Source organism: Chlorocebus sabaeus, chromosome 1 (genome assembly GCF_047675955.1).
Source record: "Chlorocebus sabaeus isolate Y175 chromosome 1, mChlSab1.0.hap1, whole genome shotgun sequence".
Classification (NCBI taxonomy): Eukaryota; Metazoa; Chordata; class Mammalia; order Primates; family Cercopithecidae; genus Chlorocebus; species Chlorocebus sabaeus.
In genome coordinates this window covers 66576324-66597347 of record NC_132904.1, presented here as the reverse complement: position 1 = coordinate 66597347, position 21024 = coordinate 66576324, and the positions used below count along the sequence as shown (strand labels likewise).

The 21024-nt window shown below is 37.9% G+C and overlaps 1 protein-coding gene across 1 annotated transcript; it reads right to left on the bottom strand.

Moving 5' to 3' along the window:
- Positions 1-716: 716 nt before the first annotated feature.
- On the bottom strand, positions 717-1644 carry LOC103247883 (olfactory receptor 51B4). The gene is given in 4 exon segments (XM_008019879.3): positions 717-862; positions 865-914; positions 916-1014; positions 1016-1644. Coding segments are annotated over 4 exon segments (924 nt in total).
- Between the last annotated feature and the right edge of the window lie 19380 nt (positions 1645-21024).

Sequence of the window (21024 nt, the reverse complement as noted above, 5' to 3'; positions counted from 1 at the left end):
ACAGGGCTGAGATATCTGGATTCCACCAGATGATAAGAAATGTGTTTGGTGCTATTTAGCTGTTAGTCTGTATCACAAGCCTTTTAGTAATAAATATGCTGATATACTAAGTGAAATTACATTTCAGGAGTAAGCTTCCTAAAGTTCTAGATATTTGCTGTTTGGCCTCACACAAGTGTGCTTACTAATCAAGCAAAATCCTTTTCACAGTAATTAGATTCCAAGTATGGAGATGAAAATATGATCATGTGTTATTGAAATTCACGTTTATAAGACACATAAAATGTACCTCCAACTGCACATTTTTCTTTAGATGAACTGTATTTGACCCAAGCTGCTTTAGTCCACTTATCTTGAATATTTCTGAAATCGTAGTTACTCTTCTTTTGGATACAGAACCTGGATTGTTCTATCTCCTCTGCTTCCTGTATTCTTTTTCTTCAACATCACTGGGGAAATAGCAAGAGGGGAAATAGAAATTGGTGGTGATATCTAAGTCTATAGTTGGTTATTTTTTAATACATACACGTATGTTTTTTTAATACATACACATAAATGTATAAAAATTTCTTGCTCACATCAGCTTTTTCATATAATAATTACAATTGAATCTAACTCTGAGGAAAAAAAAGAGTGTGGATATAAAACCAAGATTCCCTTTCAGTAATGGGAGAGGGACAGAAATCCCAGAGATCTCGAGATTCTGAAATAAGGGCTCAAGCCCTACTCTGCCCAGAACATAGGCGAACAATGCTTCTTTGAATCTGCTTGGTCTTGATGCTGTAAATGATAGGATTCATGAATGGAGGAAAGAGAAAATGGACATAGCTCATGGTAATGAGGACCATATGAGGTGCATGTTTCCAAACCTGTGAATGAATGACAGTCCCATCACAGTGATGTGAAATACTAGGACAGTCAATATGGGAGACACGAGTGTTGAGAGCTTTAGCTTGCTCTTGTCCAGACGCAATGCCCATCACTGTCTTAAGGATTAGTATATATATTAGAGCATCTAGCATCTAAAAACACAGTTAAAGCAGTCAGAATAATTGGATATATGTGATTAAACGTAATATCAGCACAGGCAAATTTTATGACATCTTGGTGGAGGCAAAATGTGTGCAAGAGAACACGGGAACCACACTATGGGTAGCAGTAGAGTGAAAGAATTAGGGGCAAAATGGACATAAAACCTCTCATCAGTACCCTCAGTCCTATGTTCATCACTCGGAAATTGGTAAGAATGGAGTTGTACCTCAGTGGTGTGCAGATGGCAATGAAATGGTCATAGGCCATAACAAGCAAGATACCTGATTCTACTATGGCCAGTGAATGAATGAAGAAGGACTGAGTGAAACAGGCAGCCTGGGCAATCTCCCTCTGGTCTAGCAGCAGGACGCCCAGGACAGTGGGCATCGTAGTGAGTGTCATCCCAAGGTCCGTGCCTGCCAGCATAGCCAGGAAGTAGTACATGGGCTCATGGAGGCTGTGGTCATTCCAAATGAGGACAAGAAGTGTGCCATTTCTAAAAAGGATGCAGAAGTAGATGACAAAGAAGGAAATAGAGATCCAGTGGTGAATTGCCTCTGAGCCCAGGAAACCAGTCAGCAGGAAGGGGGCAGCACTGTTGTCAGATCACATGGTAGGTTTTGCAGGTGGAGAGGATCTATTTTAGGGATTATGACTTCCAAATATCCAGTTTTCTTTTTTTCTCTCACAATCTTCTTGTAGCACATCATCAGGCCATTTTTTACCTCAAAGCTTAAATATTTTTCTGAATTGTCTCATACTTAATTAATCGTAAGCCTGTATTCACAAGGCCTTTCCCTAGAAAAACAAATAACAATAATCATAGTCAGAATAATAATTCCAATTCACTGTGAAGCATACAACCTTTATTTTTTCAACACTCATCTTATGTCTATGCTCCTAGCCTTGACTCTTGGTCGCAAATAGGATCCTTGCTTCTCTTTCATTCCCTTTACTCTTCTATTCCTCCTCATATTATTTATCATACGGGATCTTGTGGTATTTCTATCCAATTTGAGTCAGTTCAAATTTTTCCACTTGAAATTAATGAGATAATTGTCTTCAGAATTAATTACCAAGCAAAATGCCTAATAAATAGAAATAAGCCAACTACCATGAAACAATTGAGAAATATTGTAATCAATATTGCTATATCAAGTGGACTGTGAATAAGAAGAGAACTCAGACTGGGAAACATAGCAAGAGACATGAAATTAATGAGATATTTGTCTTCAGAATTAACCACCGAGAAAAAATGCCTAATCAATAGAAATGAGCCAGCTACCATGAAATAATTGAGAAATGTTTTAATCAATATAGCCATATCAAGTGGACTGTGAATAAGAAGAGAACTCAGCCTGGGAAACATAACAAGATCCTGTCTGTAAAAAAGAAAAAAATATATTCACTGGAAATGATGGTATGCATCTGTGTTCCTAGCTACTGGGGAGGCTGAGGCAAAAGGATCGCTAAAGTCCAGGACTTTGATGCTACAGTGAGCTATGACCACACCACACCACTGCACTCCAGCCTAAGCAACAGAGTCAAACTCTCTCTCTCTCTCTCTCTCTCAAAACAGGAAAGAACTTATCTCATGACAGTGTCTACAGAAATCTTGACAGGTGAGCAGTTAGTAAACTCATTTTAGAAAGATGAAATGACTTAGTGTACTTGAAATTCAGCAAATTCTCAGTGCTGTAAAAAGTCTGAGACCTATAACATCAGAGACAAACTTTAAAACAGGAAAACAGACTCAAGTTGGAAGCTCCTAACAGAAATATTTTAAAGATAGATTGCTACAATGAGGATCTCCACAAAAGCCTAATACTTATATAGAGTCATAGATTTTAAAATATGTTGATCTGAAGGGCAATAGTAATACCAGAAATTGGTGACTGAATTCATAAACTTCACAAAGCCAGTTCTAGAGAAAATATAAGGACACCTAGAGAGAAAATATGGCAACTATATTGCTGATAGACACAATCATATAGACCTATTGAGAAAAATGTATAAGGATCTTCATAGGGAACTTTGAAACATAACCTATTTATAATTACACTCTTTCAAAATCAGGCTTTCTATGTTTGCATGTCACCAAGAAATTTTGTAACAGATTTATTATAATAATAACAAAGAGAATGACAAGAGAAACATCAGCTTCTCCCCAATCCCGTTGATTCTATATGTGTACAGAATCTTTTAAAATATCACTTGCTATTATAAATGTTACTACTGATACTATGAAAAAGGAACTCAGAAAAAATAAAATGAAACAATCTGTGCACCATTTTCATTTTTTAAAAAAAGAAACAATAATAATTATATGTCTGAGAATATGGGCACATAGTAACATCTAACAATAAGCAACTACTGATGAGAGGAAATGGATAGAGAAAATGTGAAAGGACTTTGGAAATAGCTGTCACTTCACGAGACACCATTGATGACAAAAATGTTAGTCTGGGCACTGAAGTAGCAGATACCCTGTTGATGTGAGTGCTAAAAATACTGCCAGCTAACTTGATCCTCTGAACTATGACGTATGTGGGGCTCACATTGGTAACACTGACCTACCTCCACAGGAGCAACGTGTATATCATTATAAGTCCTCTTAACCTTCCAAACTGCCTTGTAAAAGAATGGATAAATGCCACAATTTGCTGTACAGTATAGGGGTTAACCACATATTTGGGTTTACTGTCACCCAGAAAGTTAACCCGAAGGAGGAAGCGGGAGAAGACCCAATTATACTTAAAACTGTGTTTCAAAGCCTGGGATGCTCTGGCGTTAGGAACTAAAACTGCATGGTAATCACTTGCAGTGATTATACAATTTATGAGTATGTTTGTATTAACCTAAAGATAGTACCCTATTTATTATCTGTAGTCCCTAGCAGCAGCCACACTGGCATTTGATTGTGGCAAATTTGGTAGACCAGAAGCTGTCCACATACCCAAATATTCTGGGAGAACAGCTACTCAGTTTAGCGAGTCTCCTAAAATATGACACATGACATTAGTGACAGTCATAACTTGGGTGGAATTTATCACTCTGAAGCAAGCATAGAGGCTCCATGAGGGATTCAAGCATGACTGGAGCTCACTATTCTCTTGCCCCTTTCTGAGTGCCTTTAGACTGATTCTTTGAAAGCAACTATCCCAGAGTCCTTAAGAGTTTCTGAAGGTAACATAGATCCATCATCCAGAGCTTCTTCAACTTGCCATGCTGACTAGAGGCCGAGAAAGTGTTTCATAAACCATTCATAAATACATAAATTGAAAAGTGAAGACAGAAAGGGTGTATTAAGATCCTGTTAATCAAACGGAAAAGAAAGTCTTCTGCTTAGTTCCAGATAATCTGCAAGCACCCTGTACAATCAGTATGCCCTGAATCCACACCTTTTCATCTTCATGTATTGCCCAAGAATTGTGTTCCTTTAGAAGAAATTAACAAAATGAAATAAAATTTAAAAGTCAACTGATAATGGGAAGCCATTGGGATGAAGATGGCTATCTGAAAATTCTCAACTTTTAAGTGATTGTATATATCGTACCTTAAGTACAAATTAAAATGGGAGAGTAGTTGTGGAGAGAACGTTGGGAACCTAAGAAAAACTTCACTTTAGAATAAAAAGAGAAAAGATCTCAAATGAGATAGACAAAGCAGTAGGCAGAGATATAAGAGGGTAGCAAAGTTGATTTGTATTTACAAAAACAAGTGAAAAAGAAAGTTTAGCCGGGCGCAGTGGCTCAAACCTGTAATCCCAGCACTTTGGGTGGCTGAGACGGGCGGATCACAAGGTCAGGAGATCGAGACCATCCTGGGTAACCCGGTGAAACCCCATCTCTGCTCAAAAATACAAAAAACTAGCCGGGCGAGGTGGCGGGCGCCTGTGGTCCCAGCTACTCGGGAGGCTGAGGCAGGAGAATGGCGTAAACCCGGGAGGCCGAGCTTGCAGTGAGCTGAGATCCGGCCACTGCACTCCAGCCTGGGCAACAGAGCGAGATTCCGTCTCAAAAAAAAAAAAAAAAAAAAAAAAAGTTTATAGGAGTAGATAATATCGTGGTTTCATAGTGAAAAATATCATACCATTGTCAAGTAAGATACAAACAGAGAAAGCTCATTGTTTTGAGAAACTAAGCTTTTGGTGAACTTCACCAATTTCTTAATGGCTGTGAGAGAAAAAGTGAATTAAAAAAACAAAAAAGTACAGACAATATATTATTTACATTCTTCTGGAGAGGAAATTGAGGCTTAGACAAGTTAAGAAATTAACCTAGGATCACGCAACTGATATGTGTTATAAAAGAATTCAAATTAGGTTAATCTAACCCAAATCACAAACTCATATTCTGAACCAATGTCCATAGAATAGAAATAGTGGTTCTCCTGTCCAAGTTTACCTTTCCATATAGTGGCCCCTTTCCTGAATTCCTCATGCAATTTTTTTTTTAAAAAAAACCTTTTGCTTTTTAAGTCTTTATTCAAGAATTAGCTGCATAAACCGGGTATAAAAGCAACCCTTAAACTTGCTTGCTGCACTTGAATCCTTGGATTTCCTTACCTGAGCCACAATTTTCTCTTAGTGGTTTCTGAGCATGATCTGAGTATTGGTTATTTGCTACATCCTGCATATTTATTCAGTATTTTGATAAGAAACACATTTGTTAAAGAAACAACTCCCAAAGGGTAATTCTAGCTCATTTCCACATAGGCTATTTGGGAACACTGTGTCAAATAATCCTGTTTTTCTCCTTTGCCTAGGAATGATCAGGGTCATTGAAGTTGGTCCCCATGGCTTTCATTTTTTCTTTGAAAGGAGAGTCTCTAAGAGGAGCTGTGTCCCTAACATTAGATGAAGCACGACCTTTGTGAGTTGCTGTCAAGTGTTTTAGAGGTGTTAAAGTGGGAAGATTAGCCACTTTGTAAATGTTGACTTTTAAAAAACATCGCCCCCTTTTCAAACTGTTTATGTATTGTATTCTCAAAGACCACAGTACCTTTAAAAATAAGATCTAACTCAATATTTTGCAAAATCCTTGAGCCACCACTTAACCTTTTAATGTTTTCTTTTTCCTTTTAAGTTAAGAAGCACATGTGCAGGATCTGCAGGTTTGTTACATAGGTAAACATGGGCCATGGTGGTTTGCTGCACAGATCACCCCATCACCTAGGAATTAAGCTCAGAGCACATTAGCTACGCTTTCTTATGCCCTCCCTCTTCCCACCCTCTGTCTCCGACTGGCCCCAGTTTCTGTTGTTCCCCACCATGTGTCCATGTGTTCTCGTCATTCAGCTACCATTTATCAGTGAGAACATGGGGTGTTTTGTTTTCTGTTTCTGTAGCAGGTTCCTGAGGATAATGTCTTTGAGCTCCATCCATGTTCCTACAAAGAACATGATCTCGATGATAGTGCATCAGACATATATTTGCTCTTTCCACTGATTGGAAACAAACTACCCTGTGGGATAACTCATATATATGCAAATACACATGATATAATGATCATACTTCACTGAAACCTTAAACTTTTAGGCACTTATATAGATGATAGTAGATAGATAGATAGATAGATAGATAGATAGATAGATAGATAGATACAGATATTTATGTGAATCTTTTAACTGTGTATCACATAATGATTTGTAATCCTGATTCATTTCTATGATGCTACTCCTTATTGCACATAATAATCCCTATATTGTCATAACAGTTCCATTCTGAACCTTCTTTTTGCATTGGATCATGTGCTGAGTTTCTATTAAAGCAGTCCAAGATTGGGCAGGCCCACAACTCTATACCCTAAATTTTTGTCTGAGAACACATGTAAAATTCAGTCTTTCAGATTTATAAAAGTAATAATGGCATATTCTACATAATATATATGACACTTGCCACGAGTAACACACTGTCAACTATCATCTGTTTATACTCAGGACATAAAAACTAAATATCTTTAAACATTTTTTTCCTCATTACAATTGTTTTAAAAAAGAATGTTAAAACTGCTGTAGTTCTAAAATATTTATAACAAACTTTGTATTACATATTTTGTAACTAGACCTAAAATGGGAGGAAATACTCGGCACTCTCCTTGAATTACATCAACTCCTCAAACCAACATGAGAGAAATACCTTTGTAGGGACATGGATGCAGCTGGAAACCATCATTCTTAGCAAACTATCACAAGAACAGAAAACCAAACACCACATGTTCTCACTCATAGGTGGGAACTGAACAATGAGATCACTTGGACTCAGGAAGGGGGACATCACACACCGGGGCCTATCATGGGGAGGGGGGAGGCGGGAGGGATTGCATTGGGAGCTATACCTGATGTAAATGATGAGTTGATGGGTGCTGATGAGTTGATGGGTGCAGCACACCAACATGGCACAAGTATACATACATAACAAACCTGCACGTCATGCACATGTACCCTAGAACTTAAAGTATATATATATATATATAAAAACTAAATATCCTCTCATATATTCAAGTAAGAATTTGCCAAAATATGATTTTTGATAATTCAGCATTAATGCATTGCATAATTCATTTTGCAGAGACTTTCTGTTTTAGAATTATAGTTAAGCAGTTGTAGCTTTTTAAGTAACTTTATTATAGAGTCAATTCGGATTGCAATCACAGTAAAGACAACTTCTCAAAGATGTTAACTCAGTTGCATTTTCAGTGCGTAACCCAGAGGTTGTCACATGGTGGGTGCTCAAGAAAAAATAGTTGAGTGAATGAATGCTGTTAATGTAATCAAGCCATTGTAGGGATTTTGGCCAAATTGTAGACCTTTACATTTATTTGTAATAAAATTCATAGTTCAAGCAAGTCGAAAAATGCTATCTTCTTTTCTTTATTGTTTATTTTTTCTGTGCCTTCAGCTTTTATGTCAATTATAGTACAGAGATAAATACATAACAACAGCTCAAGAACAGACTTTGTTTAAATGTTATTTCTTTATTTTATTTTTAGAGACAGGGTCTCACTCATCTCCTAGACTAGAGTACAGTAGCATGATCATATTTCACAGGAGCCTCAAATTTTAGGTTCAAGTGATCTTTCTTCCTCAGCCTCTTCACTAGCTGGGATGGCAGGAGAAGAGAAATTTATGTGTCGATGGATAGCAAGATGGCTGAATAGGAACAGCTCCAGGCTACAGCTCCCAGCGTGAGAGACACAGAAAACGGATGATTTCTGCATTTCCAACTGAGGTACCCGGTTCATCTCACTGGGGCGTGTTGGACAGTGGGTGCAGGACAGTGGGTGCAAGGCAGGGTGCAGCCCACCCAGTGAGAGTTGAAGCAGGGAGAGGCATTGCCTCACCCAGAAGCGCGAGGGGTAAGGGAATTCCTTTTCCTAGCCAAGGGAAACTAACACACAGCAGGAGGGGTGCCCGCCATTGCTGAGGCTTGAGTAGGTAAACAAAGTGGCAGGGAAGATGGAACTTGGTGGAGCCCACTGCAGCTCAGGGAGGCCTGCCTGCCTCTGTAGACTCCACCTCTGGGGACAGGGCATAGACAAACAAAAGGCAGCAGTAACCTCTGCAGATTTAAATGTCCCTGACAGCTTTGAAGAGAGTAGTGGTTCTCCCAGAACAGAATTTGAGATCTGAGAACAGACAGGCTGCCTCCTCAAGTGGGTACCTGACCCCTGAGTAGGCTAACCAGTAGGCAAACCCCAGCAGGGGCAGACTGACACCTCAAACGTCTGGGTACCCCTCTGAGACAAAGCTTCTAGAGGAATGATCAGGCAGCACCATTTGCTGTTCAGCAATATACACTCTTCTGCAGCATCCACTACTGATACCCAGGCAAACAGGGTCTAGAGTGGACCTTGAGCAAACTCCAACAGACATGCAGCTGAGGGTCCTGACTGTTAGAAGGAAAACTAACAAACAAAAAGGACATCCACACCAAAACCCCATCCATACGTCACCATCATCAAAGACCAAAAATAGATAAAACCACAAAGACGGGGAAAAAACAGAGCAGAAAAGCTGAAAATTCTAAAAATCAGAGCACCTCTCCCCCTCCAAAGGAATGCAGCTCCTCACCAGCAACAGAACAAAGCTGGACAGAGAAGGACTTTGGCAAGTTGAGAGCAGAAGGCTTCAGACAATCAAACTTCTCCGAGCTAAAGGAGGAAGTTTGAACCCATCACAAAGAAGCTAAAAACCTTGAAAAAAGATTTGATGAAAGACTACCTAGAATAACCAATGTAGAGAAGTCCCTAAATGACCTGATAGAGCTGAAAACCATGGCACGAGAACTACGTGATGAATGCACAAGCTTCAGTAGCCTATTCGATCAACTGGAAGAAAGGGTATCAGTGATAGGTCAAATGAACGAAATGAAGTGAGAAGTGAAGTTTAAAGGACACATGCACACGTATGTTTATTGCAGCACTATTCACAATAGCAAAGACTTGGAATCAACCCAAATGTCCATCAGTGACAGATTGGATTAAGAAAATGTGGCACATATACACCATGGAATACTATGCAGCCATAAAAAAGGATGAGTTTGTGTCCTTTGTAGGGACATGGATGCAGCTGGAAACCATCATTCTTAGCAAACTATCACAAGAACAGAAAACCAAACACCGCATGTTCTCACTCGTAGGTGGGAACTGAACAATGAGATCACTTGGACTTGGGAAGGGGAACATCACACACCGGGGCCTATCATGGGGAGGGGGGAGGGGGGAGGGATTGCATTGGGAGTTATACCTGATGTAAATGACGAGTTGATGGGTGCAGCACACCAACATGGCACAAGTATACATATGTAGCAAACCTGCACGTTGTGCACATGTACCCTACAACTTGAAGTTTAATAATAATAAATAAATTAAAAAAAAAAAAAGAGTAAAAAGAAATGAACAAAGCCTCCAAGAAATATGGGACTATGTAAAAAGACCAAATCTATGTCTGATTGGTATACCTGAAAGTGACGGGGAGAATGGAACCAAGTTGGAAAATACTCTGCAGGATATTCTCCAGGAGAACTTTCCCAACCTAGCAAGGCTGGCCAACATACAAATTCAGGAAATACAGAGAATGCCACAAAGATACTCCTTGAGAAGAGCAACTCCAAGACACATAATTGTCAGACTCACTAAAGCTGAAATGAAGGAAAAAATGTTAAGGGCAGCCAAAGAGAAAGGTTGGGATACCCACAACGGAAAGCCCATCAGACTAACAGCAGATCTCTCGGCAAAAACTCTACAAGCCATAAGAGAGTGGGGGCCAATATTCAACATTCTTAAAGAAAGGAATTTTCATCCCAGAATTTCATAACCAGCCAAACTAAGCTTCATAAGTGAAGGAGAAAAAAAATCCTTTACAGACAAGCAACTGCTGAGAGATTTTGTCACCACCAGGCCTGCCCTACAAGAGCTCCTGAAGGAAGCACTAAAGATGGAAAGGAACAACCAGTACCGGCCACTGCAAAAACATGCCAAAACATAAAGACTATCGATGCTAGGAAGAAACTGCATCAACTAACAAGCAAAATAACCAGCTAATATCATAATGACAGGATCAAATTCACACATAACAATATTAACCTTAAGTGTAAATAGGCTAAATGCTCCAATTAAAAGACACAGACTGGCAAATTGGATAAAGAATCAAGACCCATCAGTGTGCTGTATTTAGGAGACCCATCTCACATGTAGAGACACACATAGGCTCAAAATAAAGGGATGGAGGAAGATGTACCAAGAAAATGGAAAACAAAAAAAAAGGCAGGGGTTGCAATCCTAGTCTCTGATAAAACAGACTTTAAACCATCAAAGATCAAAAGAGACAAAGAAGGCCATTACATATGGTAAAGGGATCAATCCAACAAGAAGAGCTAACTATCCTAAATATATATGCACCCAATACAGGAGCACCCAGATTCATAAAGCAAGTCCTTAGAGACTTACAAAGAGACTTAGACTCCCACACAATAATAATGGGAGACTTTAACACCCCACTGTCAACATCAAACAGATCAGTGAGACAGAAAGTTAACAAGGATATCCAGGAATTGAACTCACCTCTGCATCAAGTCGACCTAATAGACATCTACAGAACTCTCCACCCCAAATCAACAGAATATACATTCTTCTCAGCACCACATCGCACTTATTCCAAAATTGACCACATAGTTGGAAGGAAAGCACTCAGCAAATGTAAAGTAACAGAAATTATAGCATACTGTCTCTCAGACCACAGTGCAATCAAACTAGAACTCAGGATTAAGAAACTCACTCAAAACTGTTCAAGTACATGGAAACTGAACAACCTGCTCCTGAATGATTACTGGGTACATAACGAAATGAAGGCAGAAATAAAGATGTTCTTTGAAACCAATGAGAACAAAGATACAACATACCAGAATCTCTGAGACACATTTAAAGCAGTGTGTAGAGGGAAATTTATAGCACTAAATGACCACAAGAGAAAGCAGGAAAGATCTAAAATTGATACCCTAACATCACAATGAAAAGAACTAGACAAGCAAGAGCAAACACATTCAAAAACTAGCAGAAGGCAAGAAATAACTAAGATCAGAGCTGAACTGAAGGAGATAGAGACAGAAAAACCCTTCAAAAAATCAATGACTCCAGGGGCTGGTTTTTTAAAAAGATCAACAAAATTGATAGACCAATAGCAAGACTAATAAAGAAGAAAAGAGAGAAGAATCAAATGGACGCCATCAAAAATGATAAAGGGGATATCACCACCGACTCCACAGAAATACAAACTACCATCAGAGAATACTATAAATACCTCTATGCAAATAAACTAGGAAACCTAAAAGAAATGGATAAATTCCTGGATGCATACACTCTCCCAAGACTAAACCAGGAAGAAGTTGAATCCCTGAAGAGACCAATAACAGGCTCTGAAATTGAAGCATTAATTGATAGCCTACCAACCAAAAACAGTCCAGGAGCAGACGGATTCACAGCTGAATTCTACCAGAGGTACAAGGAGAAGCTGGTACCATTCCTTCTGAAACTATTCCAATCAATAGAAAAAGAGGGAATCCCCCGCAATTCATGAGGCCAACATCATCCTGATACCAAAGCTTTGCAGAGACAAAATAAAAAAGAGAATTTTAGACCAATATCCCTGATGAACATCGATGCAAAAATCCTCAATAAAATACTGGCAAACCGAATCCAGCAGCACATCAAAAAGCTTATCCACCATGATCAAGTGGGCTTCATCCCTGGGATGCAAGGCTGGTTCAACATATGCAAATCAATAAACGTAATCCAGCATATAAACAGAACCAAAGACAAAAACCACATGATTATCTCAATAGATGCAGAAAAGGCCTATGAGAAAATTCAACAGCCCTTCATGCTAAAAACTCTCAATAAATTTGGTATTGATGGGACGTATCTCAAAATAATAAGAGCTATTTATGACAGACCCACAGCCAATATCATACTGAATGGGCAAAAACTGGAAACATTCCCTTTGTAAACTAGCACAAGACAGGGATGCCCTTTCTCACCACTCCTATTCAACATAGTGTTGGAAATTCTGGCCAGGGCAATCAGGCAAGAGAAAGAAATAAAGCATATTCGATTAGGAAAAGAAGAAGTAAAATTATCCCTGTTTGCAGACGACATGATTTTATATTTAGAAAACCCCATCATCTCAGTCCAAAATCTCCTTAAGCTGATAAGCAGCCTTAGCAAAATCTCAGGATACAAAAATCAGTGTGCAAAAATCACAAGCATTCTTATAGACCAATAACAGACAAACAGTAAGCCAAATCATGAGTGAATTCCCATTCACAATTGCTTCAATGAGAATAAAATACCTAGGAATTCAACTTACAAGGGATGTGAAGGACCTCTTCAAGGAGAACTACAAACCACTGCTCAATGAAATAAAAGAGGACACAAACAAATGGAAGAACAAACCATGCTCATGGATAGGAAGAATCAATATCGTGAAAATGGCCATACTGCCCAAGGTAATTTATAGATTCAATGCCATCCCCATTAAGCTACCAATGACTTTCTTCACAGAATTGGAAAAACTACTTTAAAGTTCATATGGAACCAAAAAAGAGCCCGCATTGCCAAGACAATCCAGAGCCAAAAGAACAAAGCTGGAGGCATCACGCTACCTGACTCCAAACTATACTAAAAGGCTATAGTAACAAAAACAGCATGGTACTGGTACCAGAAGAGAGATATAGACCAATGGAATAGAACAGAGCCCTCAGAAATAATACCACACATCTACAACCATCTGATCTTTGACAAACCTGAAAGGAAAGAAATGGGGAAAGGATTCCCTATTTAATAAATGGTGCTGGGAAAACTAGCTAGCCATATGTGGAAAGGTGAAACCTGGATCCCTTCCTTATACCTTATATGAAAATTAATTCAAATTGGATTAGAGACGTAAATGTTAGACCTAAAACGATAAAAACCCTAGAAGAAAACCTAGGTAATACCATTCACGACATAGGCATGGGCAAGGACTTCATGTCTAAAACACCAAAAGCAACGGCAGCAAAAGCCAAAATTGACAAATGGGATCTCATTAAACTAAAGAGCTTCTGCACAGCAAAAGAAACTACCATCAGAGTGAACAGGCAACCTACAGAATGGGAGAAAATTTTTGCAATCTGCTCATCTGACAAAGGGCTAGTATCCAGAACTACAAAGAACTGAAACAAATTTACAAGAATAAAACAAACAATCCCATCAAAAATTGGGTGAAGGATATGAACAGACATTTCTCAAAAGAAGACATTTATGCAGCCAGCGGACACATGAAAATGCTCATCATCACTGGCCATCAGAGAAATGCAAATCAAAATCACAATGAGATACAATCTCACACAAGTTAGAATGGCGATCATTAAAAAGTCAGGAAACAACAGGTGCTGGAGAGGATGTGGAGAAATAGGAACACTTTTACACTGTTGGTGGGACTGTAAACTAGTTCAAACATTGCGGAAAATAGTGTGGCGATTCCTCAACGATCTAGAACTAGAAATACCATTTGACCCAGCCATCCCATTACTGAGTATATACCCAAAGAATTATAAATCATGCTGCTATAAAGACACATGCACACATATGTTTATTGCAGCACTATTCACAATAGCAAAGACTTGGAACCAAACCAAATGTCATCAATGACAGACTGGATTAAGAAAATGTGGGCATATATATACCATATACCATATACCATGGAATGCTATGCAGCCATGAAAAAGGATGAGTTCGTGTCCTTTATAGGGACATGGATGCAGCTGGAAACCATCATTCTCAGCAAACTATCACAAGAACAGAAAACCAAACACCACATGTCCTCACTCATCGGTGGGAAATGAACAATGAGAACACTCTGACACAGGAAGGGGAACATCACACACTGGGGACAGTAGTGGGGTGGGGGGAGCGGGGAGGGATAGCATTAGGAGATATACCTAATGTAAATGATGAGTTAATGGGTGCAGCACACCAACATGGCACATGTATACATATGTAACAAAACTGCACATTGTGCACATGTACTCTAAAACTTAAAGTATAATAAAAGATAAATAAATTTAAAAAAATTAAACAAAAAAGTTTTTTAAAATTTAAAAAATAAAAAAATAAAAAAGAAAGACATAAAATCTGGGATTCATTTAAGAAAAAAATTCATAAGGATCCAACTAGATATCCAGAGTACAAGTACTTTCTTTTCTTTTTTTTGTTATTATACTTTAAGTTCTACAGTATATGTGCACAACATGCAGGTTTGTTACATATGAGTACAAGTACTTTTTTAAATGTTTGTGAGCTTTTCCTTAAGAAACAATAACATCTTTAGAGAAATTGCCCATAAAACACTTGAAACCAAAAAAGAGAGTTTTTTATTTATGAGCAGAAAAAATGTTTACAGTCATATTTTTCTTGAGAAAATGTAGTAAATAGTGAATCTATTACACAGTCTACAAAAACAAGTGAGAGAGGAAAAAATATGATTCCTCCTTTCCCTCATTTTCTCATTTCCTACTCTGCCTTCCTTCTGAACTGGATGGAAGATGTGCCCCCACAGAGCCTAGGGAGATGGGCCACGTCTCTAGAATTTTTCTAGTGAGTCCCACTGACTTACTCATGCCATCTCTTAGAGCAGTTATTCCAACAAACACACAGACAACACATGCACGTGTGTGTTTCAAGGTCTGTTGTTTGGATCTTATATATTAAATTGTTATATGTTAAAAAGGTGACTTTTCTTTTTATAAATTTCAGGATCTTAGCAGAGTGCAGAAGCTCAGCCTGTTTCGGTTCAGAACTCTGTGCTCTCATGCATTGTCTTTAATCTTCAAAAAAGTGAGTCCTCCATTTGGCCCCAGTCTTGAGGGTCTGACTACCCAACTCTCAGACTTGTATTGTCCACAAGTAAAATTCTTCCTGCCTTCTCCAACCCAGTCCAATATATCATCATCTGCCATCCATATGATTTCATTTTGAATCCAATTTGCTTTCTTAGATCTTAATTTGGTTGCCCTCTTGATCTTAATTTGGTTGCCCTTTTCTAAGCTTTTCAACTCTATTTAGAATTTTTTTGTCTACTCTTCAGAGAAAAACTATCAACAAAGAATCCTCTGAACAGGAAAGTTATCAATAAAAAATAAATGTAAAATAAGCCCTTTCCGGATAAACAAAAACTGAGTTGGTTTCAACTAAGTTGAAATCAAATGACCAAAGATAATCATTTGAATCTACATAAAATGACAAAAGCACCGGTAAAGATAATCATGTCATTATCAAAGACATTATTCATATATAGTCCTTTCTGCTTACTTCATTTTCAAAAATGAATGTATTACAATAAAAAACAGAATTGGATTGCTGGAACTATTACAAATATAAATGTAATATATTTACCAATAACTGAACAAAGGAGGGAAGTGATAACAAAGCTGTTTTGGAATGAAGAAATATTCTCTGAAAAAAAGCTATAAATATCTACATAGAAAAATGAGTAAGAATACACAATGACACATGCAGTTCTGAGCATTAACAATTATACTTATACCAATCCAAGGGTCCCAGACTAGAAACCCTAAGTCTATCATAGTTCCTTACTCTTTCAAAAAAGAAAAAAAAAAAAAATCCGTACTGTAGGATATCCCACCCCAGCTGTGATCTTTACCTCTAGGCAGACCTCTGGAAAACCTTGTATGCTTTCCTTGAGTGCATCTCACATCAGAAGAGAGAGGAATCATTCCATATTCATGCTCCTGGCACTCACCCACTCACAGTATTGTGGCTAAAATAGGAACCTATTCCTGTCCTCTTTGAGGACTCAGTTCAGATCATTCACTCACAGAGCTCTCATGAGGCCCATTTTAAAGCTTATGCATGTGGAAATCACCTCCCCTGAGTTTCATCTTTCCAGCATCTCAGGAGACCCCTTGATCTCCCTTCCCTCTCTTCTCTGTTCAGGAGGAACAGGGCCCCACAACTGTTGTCGGGATTTTCAGGTGTTTCCTGAGGAATGGATGAGGAACATTTGAAACTCAAAAACTAGCTGATGTAAGGTCGGGAACCAGGGCTTGGTTATATGACCCGACGAGGCTCAGCATCATAATTTAGTTTATCTCCAAGGGTTAGTGGATATCAATTGTCTTCAGGGTTCATATGTACCTCTACTGCTCCTAGAACTTACGGATTCCAATTGCATTTTTGTCCTTCCTGTTGACTTTGGTAAAATTAGTTCTTATCTACTGGAACTTCAATGGATCTGTTAATAGTCATGCAGATTCATGACATTCAGGTTTTTTGTTTGTTTTGTTTTGTTTTGTTTTGAGACACAGTCTCGCTCTGTCACCAGGCTGGAGTACAGTAGCGCCATCTCGGCTCACAGCAAACTCCGCCTCCTGGGTTCAAGTGATTCTGCTGCCTCAGCCTCCCGAGTCCCTGGGACTACAGAAGCGCATCACCACACCTAGCTAATTTTTGTATTTTTAGTATTTTTGTATTTTAGAGATAGGATTTCACCATGTTGGCCAGGATGGTCTCGACCTCTTTACCTCGTGATCTACGCCCCCTCGGCCTCCCGAAGTGCTGGGATTGCAGGCGTGAGCCACCGTGCCCGGCTGACATTCAGCTTTTTATCTTAAAATTATATTATTTGTAGCTCAATGCCCTTTTTTTTGCCAGATACACAATAAGGAGCATAGTCTTTATTCACAGAATCTAAAAAAACAGTGTGTAATATAAAGAAAATAGTTGCCACAAATTTTCATAGCACTATCAATACTGCATAGATGGTAATATGCTAAAGAGAGCCCATAGAAAGCATCTTTGGGACAGGGGAAAACTTCTCAAAAGAAATATTATTCAAACTAGTAACTGAAAAATAAGGAAGGTGACATATATAGTGTTCGTATAAGTGGGGTACAGTTTAACTCTATAAAGAAAGAAAAAATACACAGGCTATGGGGAAAGAGAAAATATGACAAACTCGGATCAAAAGAATTCTAGCAGAGCTAGTGCAACAAAACATGAGAAAATTTAACACAAGAGAATTTGCGGTAGCCTGATGGTTTTTGTTAATCCAAAATCATACATTTTACTTTAATGTTTGTAAAACGAAGAGTTTTTTCTACATGGTTTTCTTATCAGCTTTTCATACAACAGTCAAGTAGATTTCTTGGTACTAGTCAGAAATCATTGTAACTTTGGAACTTCAAGGTCAGCTGGCCTCTATCAATGGGCAGACAGCGACCCTCACTGGTGAGAGCATCAGGTTTTAACCAAGGGATTTCTCATCAAATATTCTCCCAGAGGTTTTGGAATTTTTTCATGTATCTTTGCATCTTCACAGAGCTGCTCTGCTATATCACTGAAAGACAGCGCCATTGTTCCTGCAACACGAGCAAACAAATCCCAGGTCCGACATCAAAGACTGGTAGCTTGTTTTAAGCATTAGAGTGTTTCAAATCTTTTAAGGTGTTTTAACTTTACCCTAAGCACAAGGAATATGAAGCAAGGGTTATGATTGGATAATCACTGTTATAAGTTTGTTTTGGCTAAAGAATGAGGAACACATTGGAAAAAGAAAAGAGTGAGTGAGGAGAGTATAAAATACAGGTGCAATAATCCAGGTGAGAAACAGTGTTGGTGTGGATGTGAACAGGTGTTGTCAGTAAGGCTGGCTAGAAGTGATTGAAAGAAAGATTCTATGACACAGAAAGAAAAGAACTTGGTGACTGATTAAGATGGTAGATTCAGGAGAGAGAACAGTGAAAGACGACATCTGCATTGTGATTTTATGTGAGTGGAGAGCAGCTCCACTTACTAAGGATAGGGATTACAGGAAGAGAACAACTTTATTAATTAATCATAGTTCTTTGTTGATTGGTTATTTTGCATTAAGAGCCATGTAACATACTTTGAAAAGAGATTTGAAAAGAGGGAGGAGAGCCAGTACACTTTTGAACATTCTGTGTGTGTAAGCAGTCAGGTAGAGATGTCTCCTAGTCGGCTTTGTATGCGTGCTCTTAGAGAACAACTAGGAGGAGAAAAGACAGGAAAATGATCAATAATCAGATTAGATTATTTAGATTAGAAACTTTATTTTAAATTACTAGTATTATTATTAAGAGCAAGGGCTCTGGAGCCAGTTTGCCTGACTGTAAAATTTAACCTGACAGTTCTGAGTTTTTCCAGATTCAGCATTTTACTTCCTCATCTATAAAATAGGAATGATTAGAGTTGCTGAAAGGATTGTTGCAGAGATTAAATAGATAATCTTAAGAATTATTGTGAAAATTGGCCGGGCGCGGTGGCTCAAACCTGTAATCCCAGCACTTTGGGAGGCCGAGACGGGCGGATCACGAGGTCAGGAGATCGAGATCATCCTGGCTAAAACGGTGAAACCCTGTCTCTACTAAAAAAAATACAAAAAAAAAACTAGCCGGGCGAGGTGGTGGTGGCCTGTAGTCCCAGCTACTCAGGAGGCTGAGGCAGGAGAATGGCGTGAACCCTGGAGGCGGAGCTTGCAGTGAGCTGAGATCCGGCCTTGCAGTGAGCTGAGATCTGGCCACTGTACTCCAGCCTGGGCGATAGAGCGAGACTCCGTCTCAAAAAAAAAAAAAAAAAAAAGAATTATTGTGAAAATTATATGACTCAATGTATATGTGTTAGCACAAGGTCTGAAAATATTAAAAATAAAGGGTAACTTTGCTTTATTTTGTGGTTTTCTAAGAAGAGTATATAAGAGGGAAATATTTAGAATGGATTTAAATGAGCAAAGAAACAGGATATTTACATGAGAGCCTGTAAAGAATCAAACAATAAAATTCATCTAGGATAGAAAGGTAAATAAAGACAAGAAGGAATCAGGAAAAAAAAAAAAAGTCAATGTGTTGCAGGTCCTGGTGGTGCAAGAGAAAAGTTGTATTAGGAGTAATTAAAGGAGAGAGCTAAAAAGAAAGTAAGATCATGTTCTAAGACTATTTAAAACTTCCCATGTTATTCTTAGTAGCTGCTCAGAGAAACACTCTTACAGGGTATATTTTGTTGTTTTTAATTGATGAGTGAAACAGGGCTCAGAGATCAAGTGATGTGCCATTTTATCAATTCCTCTTTCCACACTATGCCAAATATATGTGTGTTTCTTTGTTTTTAACAAATTTTCTTCATTTCCTAGAAATAATTAGACACAAGTAAAATTTACTGCATCCAAAAGTATAAAAGCTACGACATCTAGCCTTTTAAAATGAAATAGTGTTTTCTTTATGTCACCAGTTATACGCTATCCGTTTTATCTAGGTGAGTTTTGGGAGAAAAGTATATCGTAAAATCAGAATATAATTTTGAATATAAGATATTATAATAATTAGAATTGATTAATAACTATATTTCTATTAAAATTATATATTTAGTAAATGTTTCCAGAGATACTTTGATATAAAGAATATAAAGACCACACATGTTACATCTTTTTACATATTTTGTAAAAATAGAATTATCTTGTCTATTTCATTGTTTTCTTTTGAATTCATCTCCAGGTATCACTCTATTAGAAGTATTTACTATGTTGGACTTATTTATATCATGTTGCTTTATGATTCTTTAATGTATATTTCCCTTGCTTTTAAGATCTTGTTATAAATTCTGGGTTTTATTTTTATTTGTACACTGAGTGAACCACACATTTCAATTAGTTTACTTATTTTCTTCTTTCTTATAAGAAAAAAAAGGAGAAAAATCTAGTTAAAATGAGAAAAAGAGCTGGATGAATTATGAATAAGAGCAAACTAGATGGAAGATCTAAGTCAATTATTTTCAAAAGTTATTTCTGCAAATAACCATTTTCAATGGAGAAAAAAATTTTTCTACAAGAGAATCTATTAATTACAGGAAATCACTCCAAGAATGCTCGTAAAACATACGGTCATGCAATTCATCTTCCAATTTAACAAGAAAATTCAGAGCTAATTGCTGATTGAATACATTATTTCATTTGCCAATACATTTTCTATAGTATTGTTTAATGTACATCATTTTCCCTAGCTATCCTTACCTGTTGATTAACTAATAAAATATGGTTTCTCTTCTCATTTATTGATACACAGATTCTGGTAATGTTGACTCCTTCAAGGCATAAAATGCATTGGAAGCCCTAATAAACTTTTTTTTAAAAGATTGCATTTGTTTGTAAATAAGCATATATCGAGGCTATACCGAACACAGAAAAAATGCAAAAAAGGAACAAAAACTCAGGCGTGCAAGAAATAGAAATTTATTTTATTATAGGTTATTTGGAACCTTCATCCCATTAGGTGGCAGACACCAGATCTCATCGACTCAGAAACTTCTCACTAATCCTTGGTGGGCATCTAGCCAAGCTGGCATCTGCTAGAATCCAAGTTCTTGTTTGGCCCTTGGTTGTATTGGCAGAATGACCTCTTTTAGTTTTAATACCTTACTTTCACCT